Source organism: Hakea prostrata, chromosome 4 (assembly GCF_041222555.1).
Source record: "Hakea prostrata isolate BN-2017 chromosome 4, UWA_Hpros_2, whole genome shotgun sequence".
Taxonomy (NCBI): domain Eukaryota; kingdom Viridiplantae; phylum Streptophyta; class Magnoliopsida; order Proteales; family Proteaceae; genus Hakea; species Hakea prostrata.
Genome location: NC_142603.1, coordinates 55,238,935 through 55,254,814, shown reverse-complemented (window position 1 = coordinate 55,254,814; position 15,880 = coordinate 55,238,935). Strand labels below are relative to the sequence as shown.

General features: G+C 35.7%; 2 protein-coding genes and 1 non-coding gene across 4 annotated transcripts; all 3 read left to right on the top strand.

The window, feature by feature from the left end:
• The first annotated feature begins 1,124 nt into the window (after positions 1-1,124).
• On the top strand, positions 1,125-1,198 carry TRNAN-GUU (transfer RNA asparagine (anticodon GUU)). Its single transcript has one exon. It is a non-coding gene; the product is annotated as a tRNA-Asn (tRNA).
• A 700-nt stretch (positions 1,199-1,898) lies between these two features.
• On the top strand, positions 1,899-7,272 carry LOC149019738 (uncharacterized). Of its 2 annotated transcripts, XM_089153713.1 has the most exons (7): positions 1,899-2,348; positions 2,443-2,481; positions 2,576-2,629; positions 2,730-2,783; positions 5,027-5,080; positions 5,965-6,036; positions 6,898-7,268. In XM_089153713.1, exons 1-7 carry the CDS (start codon positions 2,283-2,285, stop codon positions 7,003-7,005), a joined length of 447 nt encoding a protein of 148 aa, XP_089009839.1. In that variant the 5' UTR covers positions 1,899-2,282; the 3' UTR covers positions 7,006-7,268. The 2 variants fall into 2 exon arrangements, with proteins under 2 accessions (XP_089009839.1, XP_089009840.1); XM_089153714.1 differs by lacking the exon at positions 5,965-6,036 and having other exon boundaries at positions 6,898-7,272.
• A 4,740-nt stretch (positions 7,273-12,012) lies between these two features.
• On the top strand, positions 12,013-13,842 carry LOC149019737 (heavy metal-associated isoprenylated plant protein 35-like). The gene is made up of 3 exons (XM_089151092.1): positions 12,013-12,399; positions 12,503-12,578; positions 12,720-13,842. The coding sequence occupies exons 1-3, from the start codon at positions 12,352-12,354 to the stop codon at positions 13,109-13,111; spliced, it is 516 nt and encodes a 171-aa protein (XP_089007218.1). The 5' UTR covers positions 12,013-12,351; the 3' UTR covers positions 13,112-13,842.
• Positions 13,843-15,880: the final 2,038 nt, after the last annotated feature.

The following is a 15,880-nucleotide window of genomic DNA, read 5'->3' as shown; positions in this document are numbered from 1 at the left end:
TTCCCATCCCCCGACTTAATAAAACCCCTTTGTACAAAAAAGAAGTGCTTTTTGAATTCTCTTGATCACTTAATTTACGACTTTGAAAGTCACATTTCAATTAATTCTCGGGGTTAGAGTTGATATATATGGGGGTGGAGCTATATAGATGATTGAGAGTCTTTGGTCCTATGTATATTTAAATTATTAGCTTCTTACTTATATTAAGTGTTGATCTTTGTTGACTGAGTCAATTCCTTGAGGTAGGATTTTGACCAGATTCAAGTTTGGATCCTCTATAGGGAGGACATCACCCATAGAGTGCCCAGTGAACCTTCAAAGAATGTTATGTCTGATTTCAATCTAAAGGCTATGATAAAACAATTCTTTTTTTTTTTACCCAACTCGAAACCCACACTACTGGAAAATCCGACCAATACTCCCGACAATTTAGTTTTCAAGTTTTCCTCCACTTTCCATATAAAATTCAACTGAAAAAAATGGAAAAGAAGAAGACGACGTTGAAATCCCTCCCTTCTCTTTCACTAGAATTCAAATAAAACTCAATTAAAAAAAAAAAAAAAAAAAGAAGAAGACGGTATTGAAATCGTAGAGCCACTTCTTTAAGAAAATTTTCAAAAAAAGAAGTCATTGAAATAAAAGAAAAAAACAAAAAGAAAACAACACATTGAAAGAAACTCTTTTTATTTATTTTAAAGAAACAAAGAAGTAGAAGTTGCCTTCCTGTAGAAGTTTTTGTGAAAAAAGAAAAAGAATGAAGATTAAAATTTAAATAGATTTACCTCTCAAAGAGTATTCAGATCTAATGGAGAAGATAAAGACGAAGCCTACAAAGACGAGAAACAGTATGAAGAAGATGAAGGCTGAAGAAGACGAAACGACATATGATTTGAAAAGTAGAGAGAAACTTGGACACTAAATCAAGTTTGGGGATATTAGTCGGGTTTTACAGTAGTGTTGATTTCAAGTTTGGTAAAAAATGAGCTATATTATTATAGTCTTTAGATTGGAATCGAACGCATGACATTCTTTGGAGCTTACTGGGCACTTGATTACGTAAGAAGATGATTAAGAATTAATGATTAAAAAATATCTTAAATTTTTTAACTTAGTAAAAACATACAGCTGGAATAGCTCAGTTGGTTAGAGCGTGTGGCTGTTAACCACAAGGTCGAAGGTTCAAACCCTTCTTCTAGCGTGAACATGTTCTTTTTTTTTGCAGAGCCCTCCCCCCAAGAAATGGGTCATTCAAAATCTGGTTATGTTTGGCTTCACAAGGCCTTTTTTTTTTTGTAAATTGGGAAAATTAAGTGAGGTTTAGTAAAATAAAATATAAATTTTTTAATATTTATCTTCACCCATAAAACAAAATGAGTAACTTAAATTGGGAACATTCTTGTTGTTGTCTCCATTTGGCTTTCAGCTTAACGGTTTTGTTTTCTTGTTTCTTTTCGTTTAATAATTTATTCATAAAAAAATATATTTTCAAGTTCACCAAATTGGATAACAAGTAACATTAACCATTTAAGTGGGTAAACTAGAGTTTTTTGCCCAACTTAAGTGGGCAAAATGAAAAAAACTCTTATGTTTTAAATTGAATACATGTAACCCAATCAGATTTATGGATTGAAAAAATATTCCAATCCATGTAGATAGAGGATCGACTTGTGTGAATCAACCAAATTTTCATTTTCACAAAATAAATTAAAAAAAATTCTTTAATCATCTCAAAAAAAGATAAGTTGAACTTGAATGCTCTGTATTACATTATATGCAAAACCGTAAACAGCACAGAACTGTACATTTAAATATTTAATGCGGAGGTGAAACCGAAAAAGATAGGGGACCTGAGTCCCACAGAGACCCTGCGCCTGGGTTTCAAGTTTCAACATTCAAAAAGCCGAGACCACCTGGCCTTGTTGCACGCCTACTCCAACAACTTCCATTATTTCTTGGGTTCTTTTGGAAGTACGGTAAATGCGCAAGCTTAGGAAAAAAGGTTAAAAGAAATTCTGAGATTTCGGATTTGATTTCGCCCGCTCAAATCGCCAATTTGAAACGCACAAAACAAACGCTTAAAACACTTATCAGTATAAATCCAGTGATAAACTTCTAAAGTCCTTATCTTGAGAGTTGAGGTTGGGAATTTCGTACAGGTCTCTCTATTAATTTCTTTTTTCCAGACCTAGCTTGAAGGAGAAACTTGAAGGAGAAACTCTGAGTTCTTCGAGGAGCCGCTTTGGATACTCAGCTACCTATACATCATTAGATCGAATTCTAAAATGGCCGATTCTGATTCTACACCATCTTCATCTCCTTCTCCTACTTCAGCTGCTCCTTTGTCGTCGGTAATGTTTTTTCCTTTTTGAAAATCCCTAATTTCATCCATTTCTATTGTTACAACACTTCATGGTACTTGTTTCCTTTTTCCTTTTTTTGCAGAAAAAGGAGAATGTGGAACATATTGGCTCAAAGATCGCTGTGCGTTGCAGATTTAGCCCATCTGATTCCTTTTCATTTGATTATGTCTATATCATGCTTCATCACTAATCGTCTTGAGCTCTGCTTTTTGCAGGAACTGACTGATTCACGGATGGAGCTACTTACTAGAATCCAAGGCCTGAAGCAGGTGATTTTTCACTGTTTTTCCCCACTCCACTGCCCTCTCTCTCTCTCTCTCTCTCTCTCTCTCTCGCTATCTTTCTCATGTAGATGTTATGTGATTGCAGGACTTACAGAATTGGAGGTCGAAGTTGGACGTTAAGGTTAAGGTCTACCGTGATGTGAGTACTACTTGTCCCATTCATTGAATAATCCACATTGTGTGTGTGCCTAATATAGAGTTTGCTGAAATGTATGCATTGTTTAGCTTATGCTTTTTGCTCTTCTATGAAGTTGTTCCTCTACCTAAATTTACTGCTTTTCTGGTATTAAGATGGAGAAATTCTTCTTGAGGGGAAAAATAAGCAAACTTCACTTTCCCTGGCATTATTGTGTTTGTGCTTTCAATTTAGGTTAACTTTCGCATTTTGTGTTTTATCATTTGTCCTCGTTGAAGTACAGCGCCTAACAATGACTTGCATCCAATTAATTTTCCTCCTTTTGTTTTCTAATGAACTAGTCTTCAGAAGGTTCCTTCCTATTGGTACATATTGACCATGATATGCAATAGCAAGGAAAAAAAAGGAAAAAAAAGGGAAAAAAAGAAAAAGAAAAAAGAAAAAGGACAAAAGCAGGTCTTCAAGGTGAAGTTTTCACTTAGTAGAAATTCGTTATTTCAATGGACTGTTGTGTGGCAATATGAGTCTCCCTATTGATATAGTGATTTGAAACAAGAGAATTGGCAATGTAGGGAAGGTGGAGTTTCATATGGCTTAATCTCACTCAATCCAAATAATTGTGAGAGTTGTTTGAGCAATCATCCCTTGCTTCATCAGGAAGCTTGAATTAGGAATTTATCATTCAAAAAGGGATAAGTACATCATAAATCTACTGCACCGTTTAATTTAGGGCTGAGGTTCTGTAAGTAGTCAGATGACTCAGATGAGATAGTGGATACATTAGTTAATTTTTAGACACCAGTATGTTGGCAGCCTCATTGTTACTACTATAACAATAAGGAGAGTTTGACATGGCCCTTGTGCATTGATGGCATGAAAAATTAAGAAAGCCTGAAGCCAATTTATATTTTGAGGTTGGTTCAATAGATTGTTGAGCGTAAAGATACAATTATGAGTTAGTTACTGTAGTTCTATACTTCTATGGACACAAGTTGGTTCACTTTTCCTGCTTCCCTGTAGAATGCATACGGATGCTAAGCTTTTTATCCATGGTATTGTAATTTGATTTGCTCTTCAAGATGATGGATTGCAATGATTGCATCCCATTTTGTTGAGATATCTCTACTTTGTTTGTCCCAAAAAAAAATGATTGAGGAGTGCTTGGATGCATGATGCAAAATCTTCCCGGGTAAGTAGGTTGAGATTGTTTATGTGCAAATTAGGTCTCATTGCTTAGAGATATCTTGTTGTGGTTTTGTAATGGCTTCAATTGGTGTTTATGTGCCTTATAATTATCTTTGAGATTCTGCCATTCGTGTTTATGTGCCTTAATAATTATCTTTGAGATTCCACTTGATATATATTCTGTTTTTATTCATTGAGAATTGGGCATGTACTTTTCTCTGTGGGTGATTTTGGATTTTGTTTGACTTCTGTTGATGGGAGAAAAAATTTGTAAATTTAGAATTAAGGGACTTTGCTTGGGTTGACCCAGAAAGCCTGAACCAAATAACTTCAATGGACATGGCTATTCTCTGGGGTTCATCACTACTAAAGTAACTTATATGTTGGTAAAAATGTAGGCTTTGTGCATTGGTAGCAATAAATGATTGTCTTTTTCTCGTATGGTGTTTTACTTTGATATACTGCAGCCTCACAACTTGTCTTGTGATTATCATGCATTCCTCTTCTTTGATGGAGTTTCTACCCATGTGTTTCCTATGATCAGTAGTTCTGTTTTGTTCAATGTTTTTATGTTTAGTTGCTTCATTGCTAATTCTCTTTGACTCTTAGACATTGCTTCCTCATAAATTTTCATTGGATGAAGTTCTCTCTTTTTCAAAACAGCCTGCTTTTTTCTTTGTGGAAATTGGCCTTTTGTTTATTTCTGTGTGAAGTTGCTTAAGTAAAGCAATGTGTGTCTGCAGAGACTGGGAGTTAAATGGCATGTTGAAGTAGGTACACTCTGTGTTCATGTGAATCCACTGAATCCTTCGAACTCCTTGATACGACATGGTTGACATTGTAAAATTAACATTAGCTACCAGGCAAAGAAACTAGGAGCAAGTTGCCCTTGACCAAATCTCTCATCATGGTCCACAAATCCACAACCAATCCTCTCGATGCAATATGAAACAATTTCCTTATGCTACGTGTTTTGCAAGTAATTTCTCCATGTGATGTTTACCTCAAACTTGCAGCTTATATTCTTGAATAGAACCTAACAAATATCAAATTTAATGCAGGATCTTTCGGAGCTCAAGAAATCTCTCAATGTGGAAGTGGATCAGCTTAGATCGGTATGTTTCCTTGTACATTTGTCTAGGTGTCTTAGGTGGTTCACCTACCATGGAATCTATGGACAGACACCTAGTTCTTCCATGTGGTAGTTTAGGTGGATTTGAAATTCATTAAGAAGGGCTGATCCCAAAGTCGTCTGCTAATGTTTCTGGTCCAACAACCAGTTGCCTCCTCACATGCTGTGGTTTAGCAGAAAAAGTCAGCGAACAGCCAGCCTCATGGAAGTTCCTCAATTGGGCTTCCTTTATCCTGTTGCATACCTCTGCAACTCAAGAAAATAAATGCTGGCATTCTTTTGAATTTGAAAGAACTAGTAAAGAAACTTGTGCACAGGACTTGCTATATACATATATAACTTTCAGGGTAAGATAAGACATGAGTTAGTGATGAGATGGAGTAGTAATCTGTCTTGCTTAACTAATGAAAAATAGAAATTCACTAATTAATTTAGTGGAATGGAATGGATTTCTGAACCTTGTCAGACTGGCTTTTTATTTAAAGAAGAAAAAAAAAATCAAACCCAAAAATCATCTAAAACCCTCCGAAGCATGCTACCAAAACATGGTACAATGGTGTGTACCATGTTTTGCTGAAATTTCGGTATCTGAGGTTGAGACATTGAATGAGAAGAAAATTTTGACTATGGTTACTTGCTGTTGAAAGGTGACCAATCCAAACCATCCTTAGATATCCCAGGCTCATAAGTGCCTCATCAATGTTTCATTTGCCAGAAATAGGTGTGCCAGTTCATAGATTCGTTTTCAGACTACTGTCAACCAAAACTATCTTTAAGGATTTTCCTCCCTTCATCTAACAATTTTTTATGTAAATATGTAATTTTGGTGGGTGAATAATGTAATCTTGTTTCGTTAACTGAAAATAGGAATTTAAAGACCTGAAGACCACTCTTCAACAACAACATGAGGATGTAACCGCCAGTTTAAAGAATTTGGGGGTAAATCCATCTTTAATGGCTTTTTCTTTCTTTCCTGTTGTTTCCTATTCTTGTGTCACGTTTCATTGTGTTTCCATTTGTTCCATTGTTTGCCCATTTGCCCAAATTTTGCTTGGACTTTTATAAGACATTAAATTACTCTTCTGCTGTCTGTAAGGCTCTGTATGGTAACGTTAAAAAAAAATCCGGTTGTTTTTAGTGTTTTTTGAACAGAAACAGACCAAATTGTATATGGGTGTTGCGGTTTCTTTCTTGTTGGCATGAACCGGCTGTTTAGCAACAAATTGGGGGGGGGGGGGGGAATCTTCTGATGTGCATAACTGTGCACTTTTATATTAAATAGAAGGCTGTGATTAAAGGCTAATTTTAGATTAAAAAAATTGGCATAAATGTAGCTGAACGCTGTGTAAATAAATTTTACCATTAAATGTATTGAATTAAATCTGAACCGTTTATGATGGACGATTCAGATTTAATTCCATCAAATTTAATGGTAGGATTTATAGAACAGTTCAGCCAAGCAATTTACACGGCTGTTCAGCCACCACCTTCCCAAAAAAATTTATAGTATTTTGCTTTTAATTTGGTGGCACAAAATGTACACTAAAGAGGGCAAAAGGGTCACATCTGTGTTTAAAACATAACTCACTTCTCAAGAGTTGTGTTTTTTGGTTGTTACATAGACATCCTTTGTCCAAGTATTACCATACAGAACCTAGCACCCAGAAACCCGTAAAAAACACAAGAAATAAAAAATCTGTGCCCGACTTAGAAATGCAGGAGGAAAAACATAACCAATTGCCTTATAGAATCTAATTAGCCCAAGTTCTATATTCCACTGATTACTTTTGAGTTCTTCAGTTGCAGGATTTATCAGAAGAAACCAAGGAGGAGACACAAGATACACATACAGAAGGGAAAGCTGAGGAAGTTTTTGCTTCAAATCCATCCATCCCTGGTGGAGAATGACAGGAAAAGTTCACATTAATGTTAGATTGGTATCTTAATAGACTGTTCTAATTTTTGCCAGCACTTGATTCTGTTGTTTTCGATATACTATAGGAATGTTACCATGGGTGATTTCATCACTGAGAATGCAAACTGTTGCCAAGTTGGGAGTGACATGAATGATTGTCATGAACCCAGAATCTGTATTAAAACCCTGAGAAAGTTATGAGATTTGAATTCTGCTCATTTGATATTATTCAAACATTACCTTTTACCTTTTTTTTTTTTTTGGGTAGAAACAAATACCTCTATGCCTTTACCTGTAACGAGTAACAATGCTGCAGCAAGGTAATACCTTTGACTCTAGGGAAAAAGAAGAGCATAAAGATGGAGCACCAATTCAAGCATGTGGGTTCTCACTAAACCAGATGCAGGGCCCACAACGATACAGGTTTGTAATGATTCTATTTTTCTAATCCACGTGGATTCCATATGAATGAAACTATTTTATATATTACTTTTATGACATGCAAATTCCCCCACTCTCATGTTATGATGACATCCTCTCTCATACCAACTTTGTTAGTTGCAAACTTGCAATATATAAAACAAAAGAGCAAGTGGAGCTGAAGTCACCTTTGGTGTTATTCTAGCTTATATTTGTAGCTGGTAATCTTTTCTAACAAATAAGGGTTCCATTATTGTGATTATTAATAGAAAGAAGACAAACCCCTAAATATTGGAACTCCTTTTTCCAAGTGCATTTGTGCCCAAGTTTAGCTTAGATCAGAGTCCTTTTCACTAGTTAGTTTCTGTGGGAATGGATCTTTAAGAATGTTCTATATATATTTCATGGCTGCAGGCTCCAAGTTTTTGACTTATTTGTCTGTGTATGAACACATGCTCCAGTAAAATGTTTCTCTTTTTCTTTTTGAAAATGTGCAGCACTGAAAATCTTTCATGGAGTGATTGTGATCTTTGTTTTGGGGATCATGCCCATAGGGTTTGAGAGATACAACTTGCTACTAGAAAAGAGAGTGGAAAGAAGACAAGTGATAAGGAGAAAGAGTTTTTGGTCCCCATCCATGTATGTCTTCTTACCAAGCTTGAGACATTAATGTGGGTTTCTATTGGTTGTGGAGTAACAATCAAGCTTGTTTGCTAGTCATTATTTGTTTCCTTTATTGTTTACAATTATCATCTTTGTTTCTGTTCTGAGTTATGAGTTTTACTAGTATATATATTAAAGGAATTGCTGTGTTTTAGCTGATGATACCTCACCCTTGACCCTTCCATGTTTCTTGAATTGGGTCTACTATGCTTACATGAGCTATGAGCATGTCCTTGTGTTATTGGGTGTTTATGAATGATAGTTATCCAAAATTGTCCTCCTTGGATGTTTGAATGGTAGTTACTAATTACTAAAAATTCAAAATCGATTGATTCTGATCATAATAATTTTAAATTAATCTTGATCCTACCTAACGTATCTTAATTATTAATGTGGTGATGATGGTTCTGATTCGGAATACAGAGACAAACCCATTTCTGCTCTCTTTTGTATCTGCTGATTAGAGCAAGATGTCGACCCAATTTTAAAATTCAACCTATTTTGTTTGAGAGAAGGTCCATCACACTTCATTAATGGATTCCTGTAAAAAAAATATGTAATTTCCATGGATCCAAATATTGCACTTGGCATCTTGGCAGTTCTCTTTCAGACAAAAGAGCCCCACGTGAGTGAGTAGGAAATTGCGAAAAACATCTTGTGTTGTGCACAGCTTACTGTTCTGCGGGCACATATATGTCAAATAACAAGTTGAAACTTAAAGTCTGATTTAAAATTTTTGAAATCAGATTTTAAGTTTCAACTTGTTATTTGGCATATATGTGCACTGTTGTGCACAACAGATGATTTTTTTTGAAAATTGCAATTGGGCATATTGTGGATATTTTTAAGCAAAGAATGTGGAAGATATTTACAATTAAAAGCTGGTAGATACATTTTTAATTTGGAAGGCGTTCTTCACTTATGATTTTAGGGTGCATAGATATGCTTTTGGCTTCTGATATAGTGATGGCAATCTCCAATGTAGAGGCAGTAAGTTGAAAGTGTTATTAGATTCAAATCTCCTTCTTACCCTCCCCACCCAAAAAAAAAAATTTTAAAAATTAAAAAATTAAAAAATTAAAAAAAAATTCAATAATCTCCAGCATAAATAAACAGTTGCTCTAAGGTTGGAGAATCTTTTCCCATACATTTGGTATGGAAAAAAAAAAAAAAAAAACTCCATCCCGAGAGATTCCTCATACCTACCATGAGGAAAATCTTTCCCATACTTCTTCACTTGATTGACATTCTTTCTCTTAACACTTTCCCTATCCTTGTTGACTTTGTGATTCTTTATTGATAAATCAATTCTTGCAGATGGATGAATCTCAAAAATGAGAGATTCTTTTGTGTTAAGTCAAAATCTTTACTAGAGATACTCTTTATATTTCTCAAGAAGTCTTTCATGGAATGAAAAAAGAGTTTATAAGTATTATTGAGTTACGTTTCCTTCACTCATGGTCAAGGGCTTTGAGAATTTGTTGATTGAGGGATCAGATGGTGTGTAAAGGGTTACCAAATTGTAATGAGAGTAATACCAAACTCATACCTGAAAGTGCAAAGTTTTTATAATCCAAAATGGAGGTCATTTTCTACTTTTCCTTCACGAAAACTTCTCTTTTCCATTAGGAATTATAAGTCATATTTTCTACATTAAAAAAAATCATATTTAAACTTCTCCATGTATCAAACTGCAATCAATACCTCAATAATATTCTGATACCATGAACTTAATCTTGCTACAAGTTGTACAGGAGCACAGATACAAGCTTTGTGATGCTCAGTTGACAAAATCTTTTTGGGTTTAGCAAGTTGTTTAGAATGCAGCTTTTGTTGTTCTCTTACCTTACCAAAAAAAGTTGAATAGTAATTTTAGGTCCCAACTCCCAAGGTGCAAATTGAAGGCTTTAGCTACATATTCCTAACAAAGTTTTCTTTCTCATTCTAATGTCAGAATCAAAATAATTAGCAAAATGTATAGTGGCTGAAATATTAAATGTGACTAGATTTTAAAGTTAGTGATTTCTGGACTTTCCTTCGGTCTTGACTCTGGCCCATTTAATGTGCATGACAGTTAAGCAAAGCATTTTGGACCGTTAGATTAAAATTTTGATCGAAATTTCGATCTCAACCGTTCAAATTCAATGGTCGAAATTTAATTTTGATCGAGATTTTGGATTTGACGGTCTCAAATTTCACTTGACGATCGTGCACATTTATCCAAGCAAAATTAGTGATTTCCCCCACCTATGTTGTTAAGAGTAAATGATCTCACTTGCCTTTGAAGATTAGATTCCCTATATTTGAGATACATACTTAATATGGGTCTGTGTCTCTGTCAGGCTAAGTAAGTGAATGAGTTGATGGATTGAATAAATATGAACAACTGTAGAAAGCTCCTCTTTGACTCATTCATTACTCATTGTCTATATTTATTCTCCTTCAAGACCCTAACCAGTTCACTATAATTGCATCATCTACCATATAAGGGTTTCAATTGATCGGTTGGGTTCAATTTTAAATGGGTTGTATTAGTTTCTATAGTGAGAAAAGATTTGGTTTTGATGAGTTTAAATTTTAGTTGACTAAAAAGGGTTGGTTTAGTTGGCAATAACTTTTATTAGGGTTTGACTTTGCTTGATAGTGTACGTAATATTTCTCACCCTCACTATAAATAAAATCAACTAAAAAAAAAAAAGAAAGAAAAAAAAGGCAATGCAGTCTTCTAAGGTTGGTGGCTAAAATGAATGAAATCCATCTACTCTTATCTTCTTTTGTGAAATGAATTTATCAATAGAATCTATTTTCTAAGAACCCAATTATAGGGTCGTAGCATGTTTGATGAAGATTGAAAGGATACATCCTAACATGGATAGCTTTCACCAACATGTATCCGAATATATTTATGCATTGTTTCAAAGTTCAAATGCTCGATGATCAAAAGGATTTCAGTTGCACTTTTCTTCATTGAGTCTAGATGTTCTAATCTGTGAGGATAGAGGATTGTTCTTCATTTACACCATTTCACTACACGTTTAGGAGGAAATCTACTTTTAAACACTAACCTGATAGATTAGAAATGGATCATTCTTTCTTAAATATGAATACAATAAAAATGTATTAACGGATACAATCCTCCACCCTCGAGGCTAGAAGATCCCAGCTCCTCCGCCCCCACCTTGAAGTGATTCACATAAAAGTCTAATGGTGCTCATGAGTCATGGGCCTTGGGCTATTCACAATAGTTGGGTGGAGAACGCTATAATCCACCAACCATACATATAGAGATATTCCCATGCCAGAGCCTACAAGAACTAATTGCAAAACCTTAAAACATGAAGGGGTTTTTTCAAAGTCTAACTTAAATTAAAATTGATGTCTCAATATGGCATTGGAATATTTATAACCTTGTCTAATCATAGAATACATTTTATTTTGCTTTCTATAGCTAAGGGTGAAGGATATCTCCATTTTTACATTTCTCTACCATATATTTAAGAGGAAAATTTATCATACTAGTATTCAAAGAAAGACCTTCTTCCTAAATATGTATAATGAAAGATTATAAGAATAGTGTTATTGGGGATAGAGGATCCCAATTCCTATCAATGTTAAAAAATATTATGAGATTTCTAACAAATACATATGTATATATCCAGCAATCAAAATTATCATATCATCCTAATCCATGTTAGCATAGCTTATTTTTTTTTTTTTTTGGTTTGGTAGGAGCACAGCTCACTCATTAATAGACAATAAATCAAATAAAGACTGAAAAGTGAGAGTAATCATTTCCAAAAAAGAAAAAAGGAGAAAGCTACGGGGGTTGTTTTTGTCTTTTTAGAGTCTCATGCTTTTTAAGTATAAAATATTGTATTCAGTTCTTCAGTTTCTCTGTCTGTGTGTCGGTTCTTACTTCTTCACAATCACACATCACACAATCCGTCACCATTCCACAAGAACCCATCTTTCCTTTTATACTCTCTCTCTCTCTCTCTCTCACTCTCTCTCAAAGTCACCTCTAAAATCTCTCTTTCTTCTAGGCTTCTATATAGACTACAGCAAGCTTTCTTTAAAAGAGCCGCTGCTCTATGTGCTCTATACATAAAATAGAAGTGAATAAAATTCTCCAAATCTCTCTGATTTCCTTTCCTTCTCCTCTTTAGACGCTTTTATACACTCGAGGCATTCCCTCTTTCCCAGGTTCCCTCACCAGCTTCGAAGCTCGAAAACCCATCTCCTTTCCGCTCTTCCTCATGGCGACAAAACCAGGTGAAGAACCTCCGGAACCTCTGAAATACCAGGTAATTAACAGAGTAACTTCTTGTTGTTCTTCTTCTGTACATATTCACCAATCTCTTTGCTGTTTCTAAAGCACTACTACTTCGGTTTTCTTGTTTATTCCAGACATGGGTTTTGAAAGTATCCATTCACTGTGAAGGCTGCAAGAGAAAAGTTAAGAAAGTGCTTCAGAGTATCGACGGTACGAATGGCGAAACCCTTGTTTTCTGCTTTATAGTTTGTTGCTTTTCCATTTGGGTTTTGTATGTTCTCGCTTGGATCACCCAATAACTCTGCATTTTTTGATGTTGTTATACTCTGCTTTTACTATTTCTTTCTTTAGGGGTTTACAAGACGACGATCGATTCTCCAATGAACAAAGTTATAGTCACTGGAAACGTCGATGCTGAAACCCTTATCAGGAAGCTTGTTAGAACAGGGAAGCATGCGGAACTCTGGCCTGAAAAAGCTGAGAAGAAGGATAAGAAACAAGGAAAGGGGAAGAACAACGACCAGAAGAAAAGCGAAGGTGGTGGTGGTGGTGGTGTTGAGGGTGAGAACGAATCGCCGCAGAACGGTGATGCCAAGACTGCCTCGGACACTGAGAAAATCGACGGCGGAACGAAGAACAACGGCTGCTGTCATAACAAAGAAGCGGCGAAATCGGAAGCAAAGAAGGTCGAAATTCATCCCGCCGGCAGTCACTCCCCGGCTGTAGATCCAGAAGCGTTCTAACAGTGACAATGATGCCGGAGCTGCAGCGACGGAGAAAAGAAGCGGTGGCGGTGGGGTGGCGGTGGCGGTGGAGGTAAGAAGAAGAAAAAGAAGAACAAAAAGGTCACTTTCGCCAACAACGAAGGCGGAAGTGAAAACGCCGGCGCTACACCGGCAAGCACTGGATCTGCTGCTGCTGCTTCGAACCCGGTTCATTCGGTCCCAACCCCGGTTTCGGTGAATGTCAGCCTTCCACGTCATCATCAAGCCTACTCTTACCCTACCTACGTGTCGTCGTCTCCCGTATACGCAATGAGTTACCATACGGCGTATCCTAGCGCGAGCCACGGTTCCTACTACGCGGGCCCACCTCCAGATTCCTATACGTACACGTCAGCAGAATATTATTCACCACCACGTCACCCTCCGTCGGATACTTTCGAGATGTTCAGTGATGAGAATGCCAACGGTTGCGCCGTTATGTGACCCGGCGGTTCGACTGTCGACCATTGGGCGGACCGGAAATCCGTAGACCGAGATTAAAGGTAGCTTAAACATGAGCTTATCGTTTTAAGGGCTTGGAAGTTGGTTTTATAGCAATGTATATATGGAAATAGTAGAGTGATGAACCAATAAGATTGGTTTTTTGTTTGAGGGTTTAAAGGTTAATCCTTGTTTTGCACTCTAAACTACTACTCGGTTTAGTGGAAATGTTATTAGCCCTGTCATGAATTCCAGTGCAGTTCTAGTTCTATGTTCTCTCTCTTTGTCTCTCTCTCTTCCCGACAAAGCATAATTATCCTCGTACTTAAAAGGAGATTAAGGCTAAGATGGAGATTAAAAGATAAAAAGGAATGTTTTAAACTGTAATCCCTCTAATGCATTCTTCTTCCTTTTGCTTCTTAACGTTCAAAGGAGACTATGATTGTGAGGTGGAGAATAAATGAGAGAGGGGCCTATGGTTTAATACTCTCTGGAAAATTCTTGGCTTTCATTTATCTGCTCTGCTATTACAGGGAAATTCTCTGATGCTCTCTCCCTATCTGCTTATGAATAAATCCATAGTTATTTCTATCCAAAAAAATATAAAATATAAAAATATAAAATTAATGGTTATCAAATTCAAATCCACTAAACCCTTAAAAAACAAAAAATTAAGAAAGGAAAAGAAAATAAAAATAAATATCATATTTTTAATTCTCTTTTGACATGTCTTTCTCTTGGCCTTTGTAGGTGGGGAGGGAACCCATAAAACCCATAAAGCAAAGATCCATTCAATAGTAAAGAGGAAGAGAAAAGGAAGTTTGGTTGACATAATCTTTGACTATTGTGACATCTTTGACTGCTGTGATTGTTAATAAGTATTTATCTACAATTAATAATCCAAATTAGTCTTTTTATTTTTTGGTTATTGTGTGGGTATTTCTTGCATGATTGTCAAATTGTGAAAATCTTAGACTTTGTTTCAGTCCTGCGCATTAAATGTACATGACTGACATATGAAATATTTATGGCTGTCGGGTTGAAATTTCGATCGAGATTTTAATACCAGCCATTGACATTCAACTACCGAGATCGAAATTTTGGATCCGATGATCTGAAATTTCATATGACAGTCTTTGGGCATTTAATTTGCAGGACTGAAGCGATTTCTAAAAATGTGACATTTTTGAGACCTCATGGCTGTGGCTTTTCCTATCTTTGTAATTAAAGTCTTTGGATGTCGATATTGCAACATATCGTGATGCAAGAGTCATGTAGGAAATACTTGCACAATAACAAAAGGTAATTTCGACCCCAACACTATATTCATCGTGACTTGAGTTGACAGGAATCAACAAAGTTTTCCATTTGATTCATAATATTGGTAAAAGATATTAATAAAAATTTATGTAATTCTGATGGTAGCCCAATTGATAAAAAATCAACAACTCCAATTAGGAGATTAAAGTTCGAATCTTTTTGGGACTAGAGGCGTAGCTTCATCTATTAGAAAATTAATATCTCGATCTTCAAAATCATTTAAAAATGGAGAATATCCCAAGTTTGAATATTTGGGTTGACCTACTAATGAGGGGGAAGTCACAAGAACTGAGGTCTTAGGTTCTTAAAGTTGTAAGGATGAATTAGACGAATTAAATCGAGTCAGATCGGCCGATTCAAACTACGGGTGGAAGAATCGGTTGGATTGGAATATTCAGTGAGGATCATTATTACTCTAAACCAATCTTGAAGATAATATGATGTACACTTCAGCTTTCTTGCAACATGTACACATTCACCAATTTACAAAAGACAAAGGGAAGGAAGGGGCACTTTTTCATATGTTGCCATTTCCCATTCATCTCTTTTTCAAGATTCTAGAAAGATCTTGTAAATTCTTATTCTTCTAAAGCCACTTGACTCTATTTTTTTAAATTGCCTTCACACAATCTGAAACCTACCCAAGAGATCTTTTACTTGTAAGGTATTGTTATTTAAGTTAGATTATAACATATGTCCTTAATTTTGTTGTAATGAGACTTAAACTATCAACATATATGTCGCAATGAAGATTAGTTTTCACCATGTAAAATGTTTAGGAACTCATTTCAAAGTTTCAGTCTATTTAGATCATAAGTTTCTTTCATTTCTTGTTTAAGATGACACCGGAGGATGTTTATGATTTTGAACTCTTCAAAATGACTGGTTGTAGAGTTCAAATGAGGTACTGTTCTTGGGTATTTGTCGGTCGAAACGCATTTCAGTTTTTTTTTTTCTTCTTTTCCTTTTACTTTCCGAAGTAGGGCA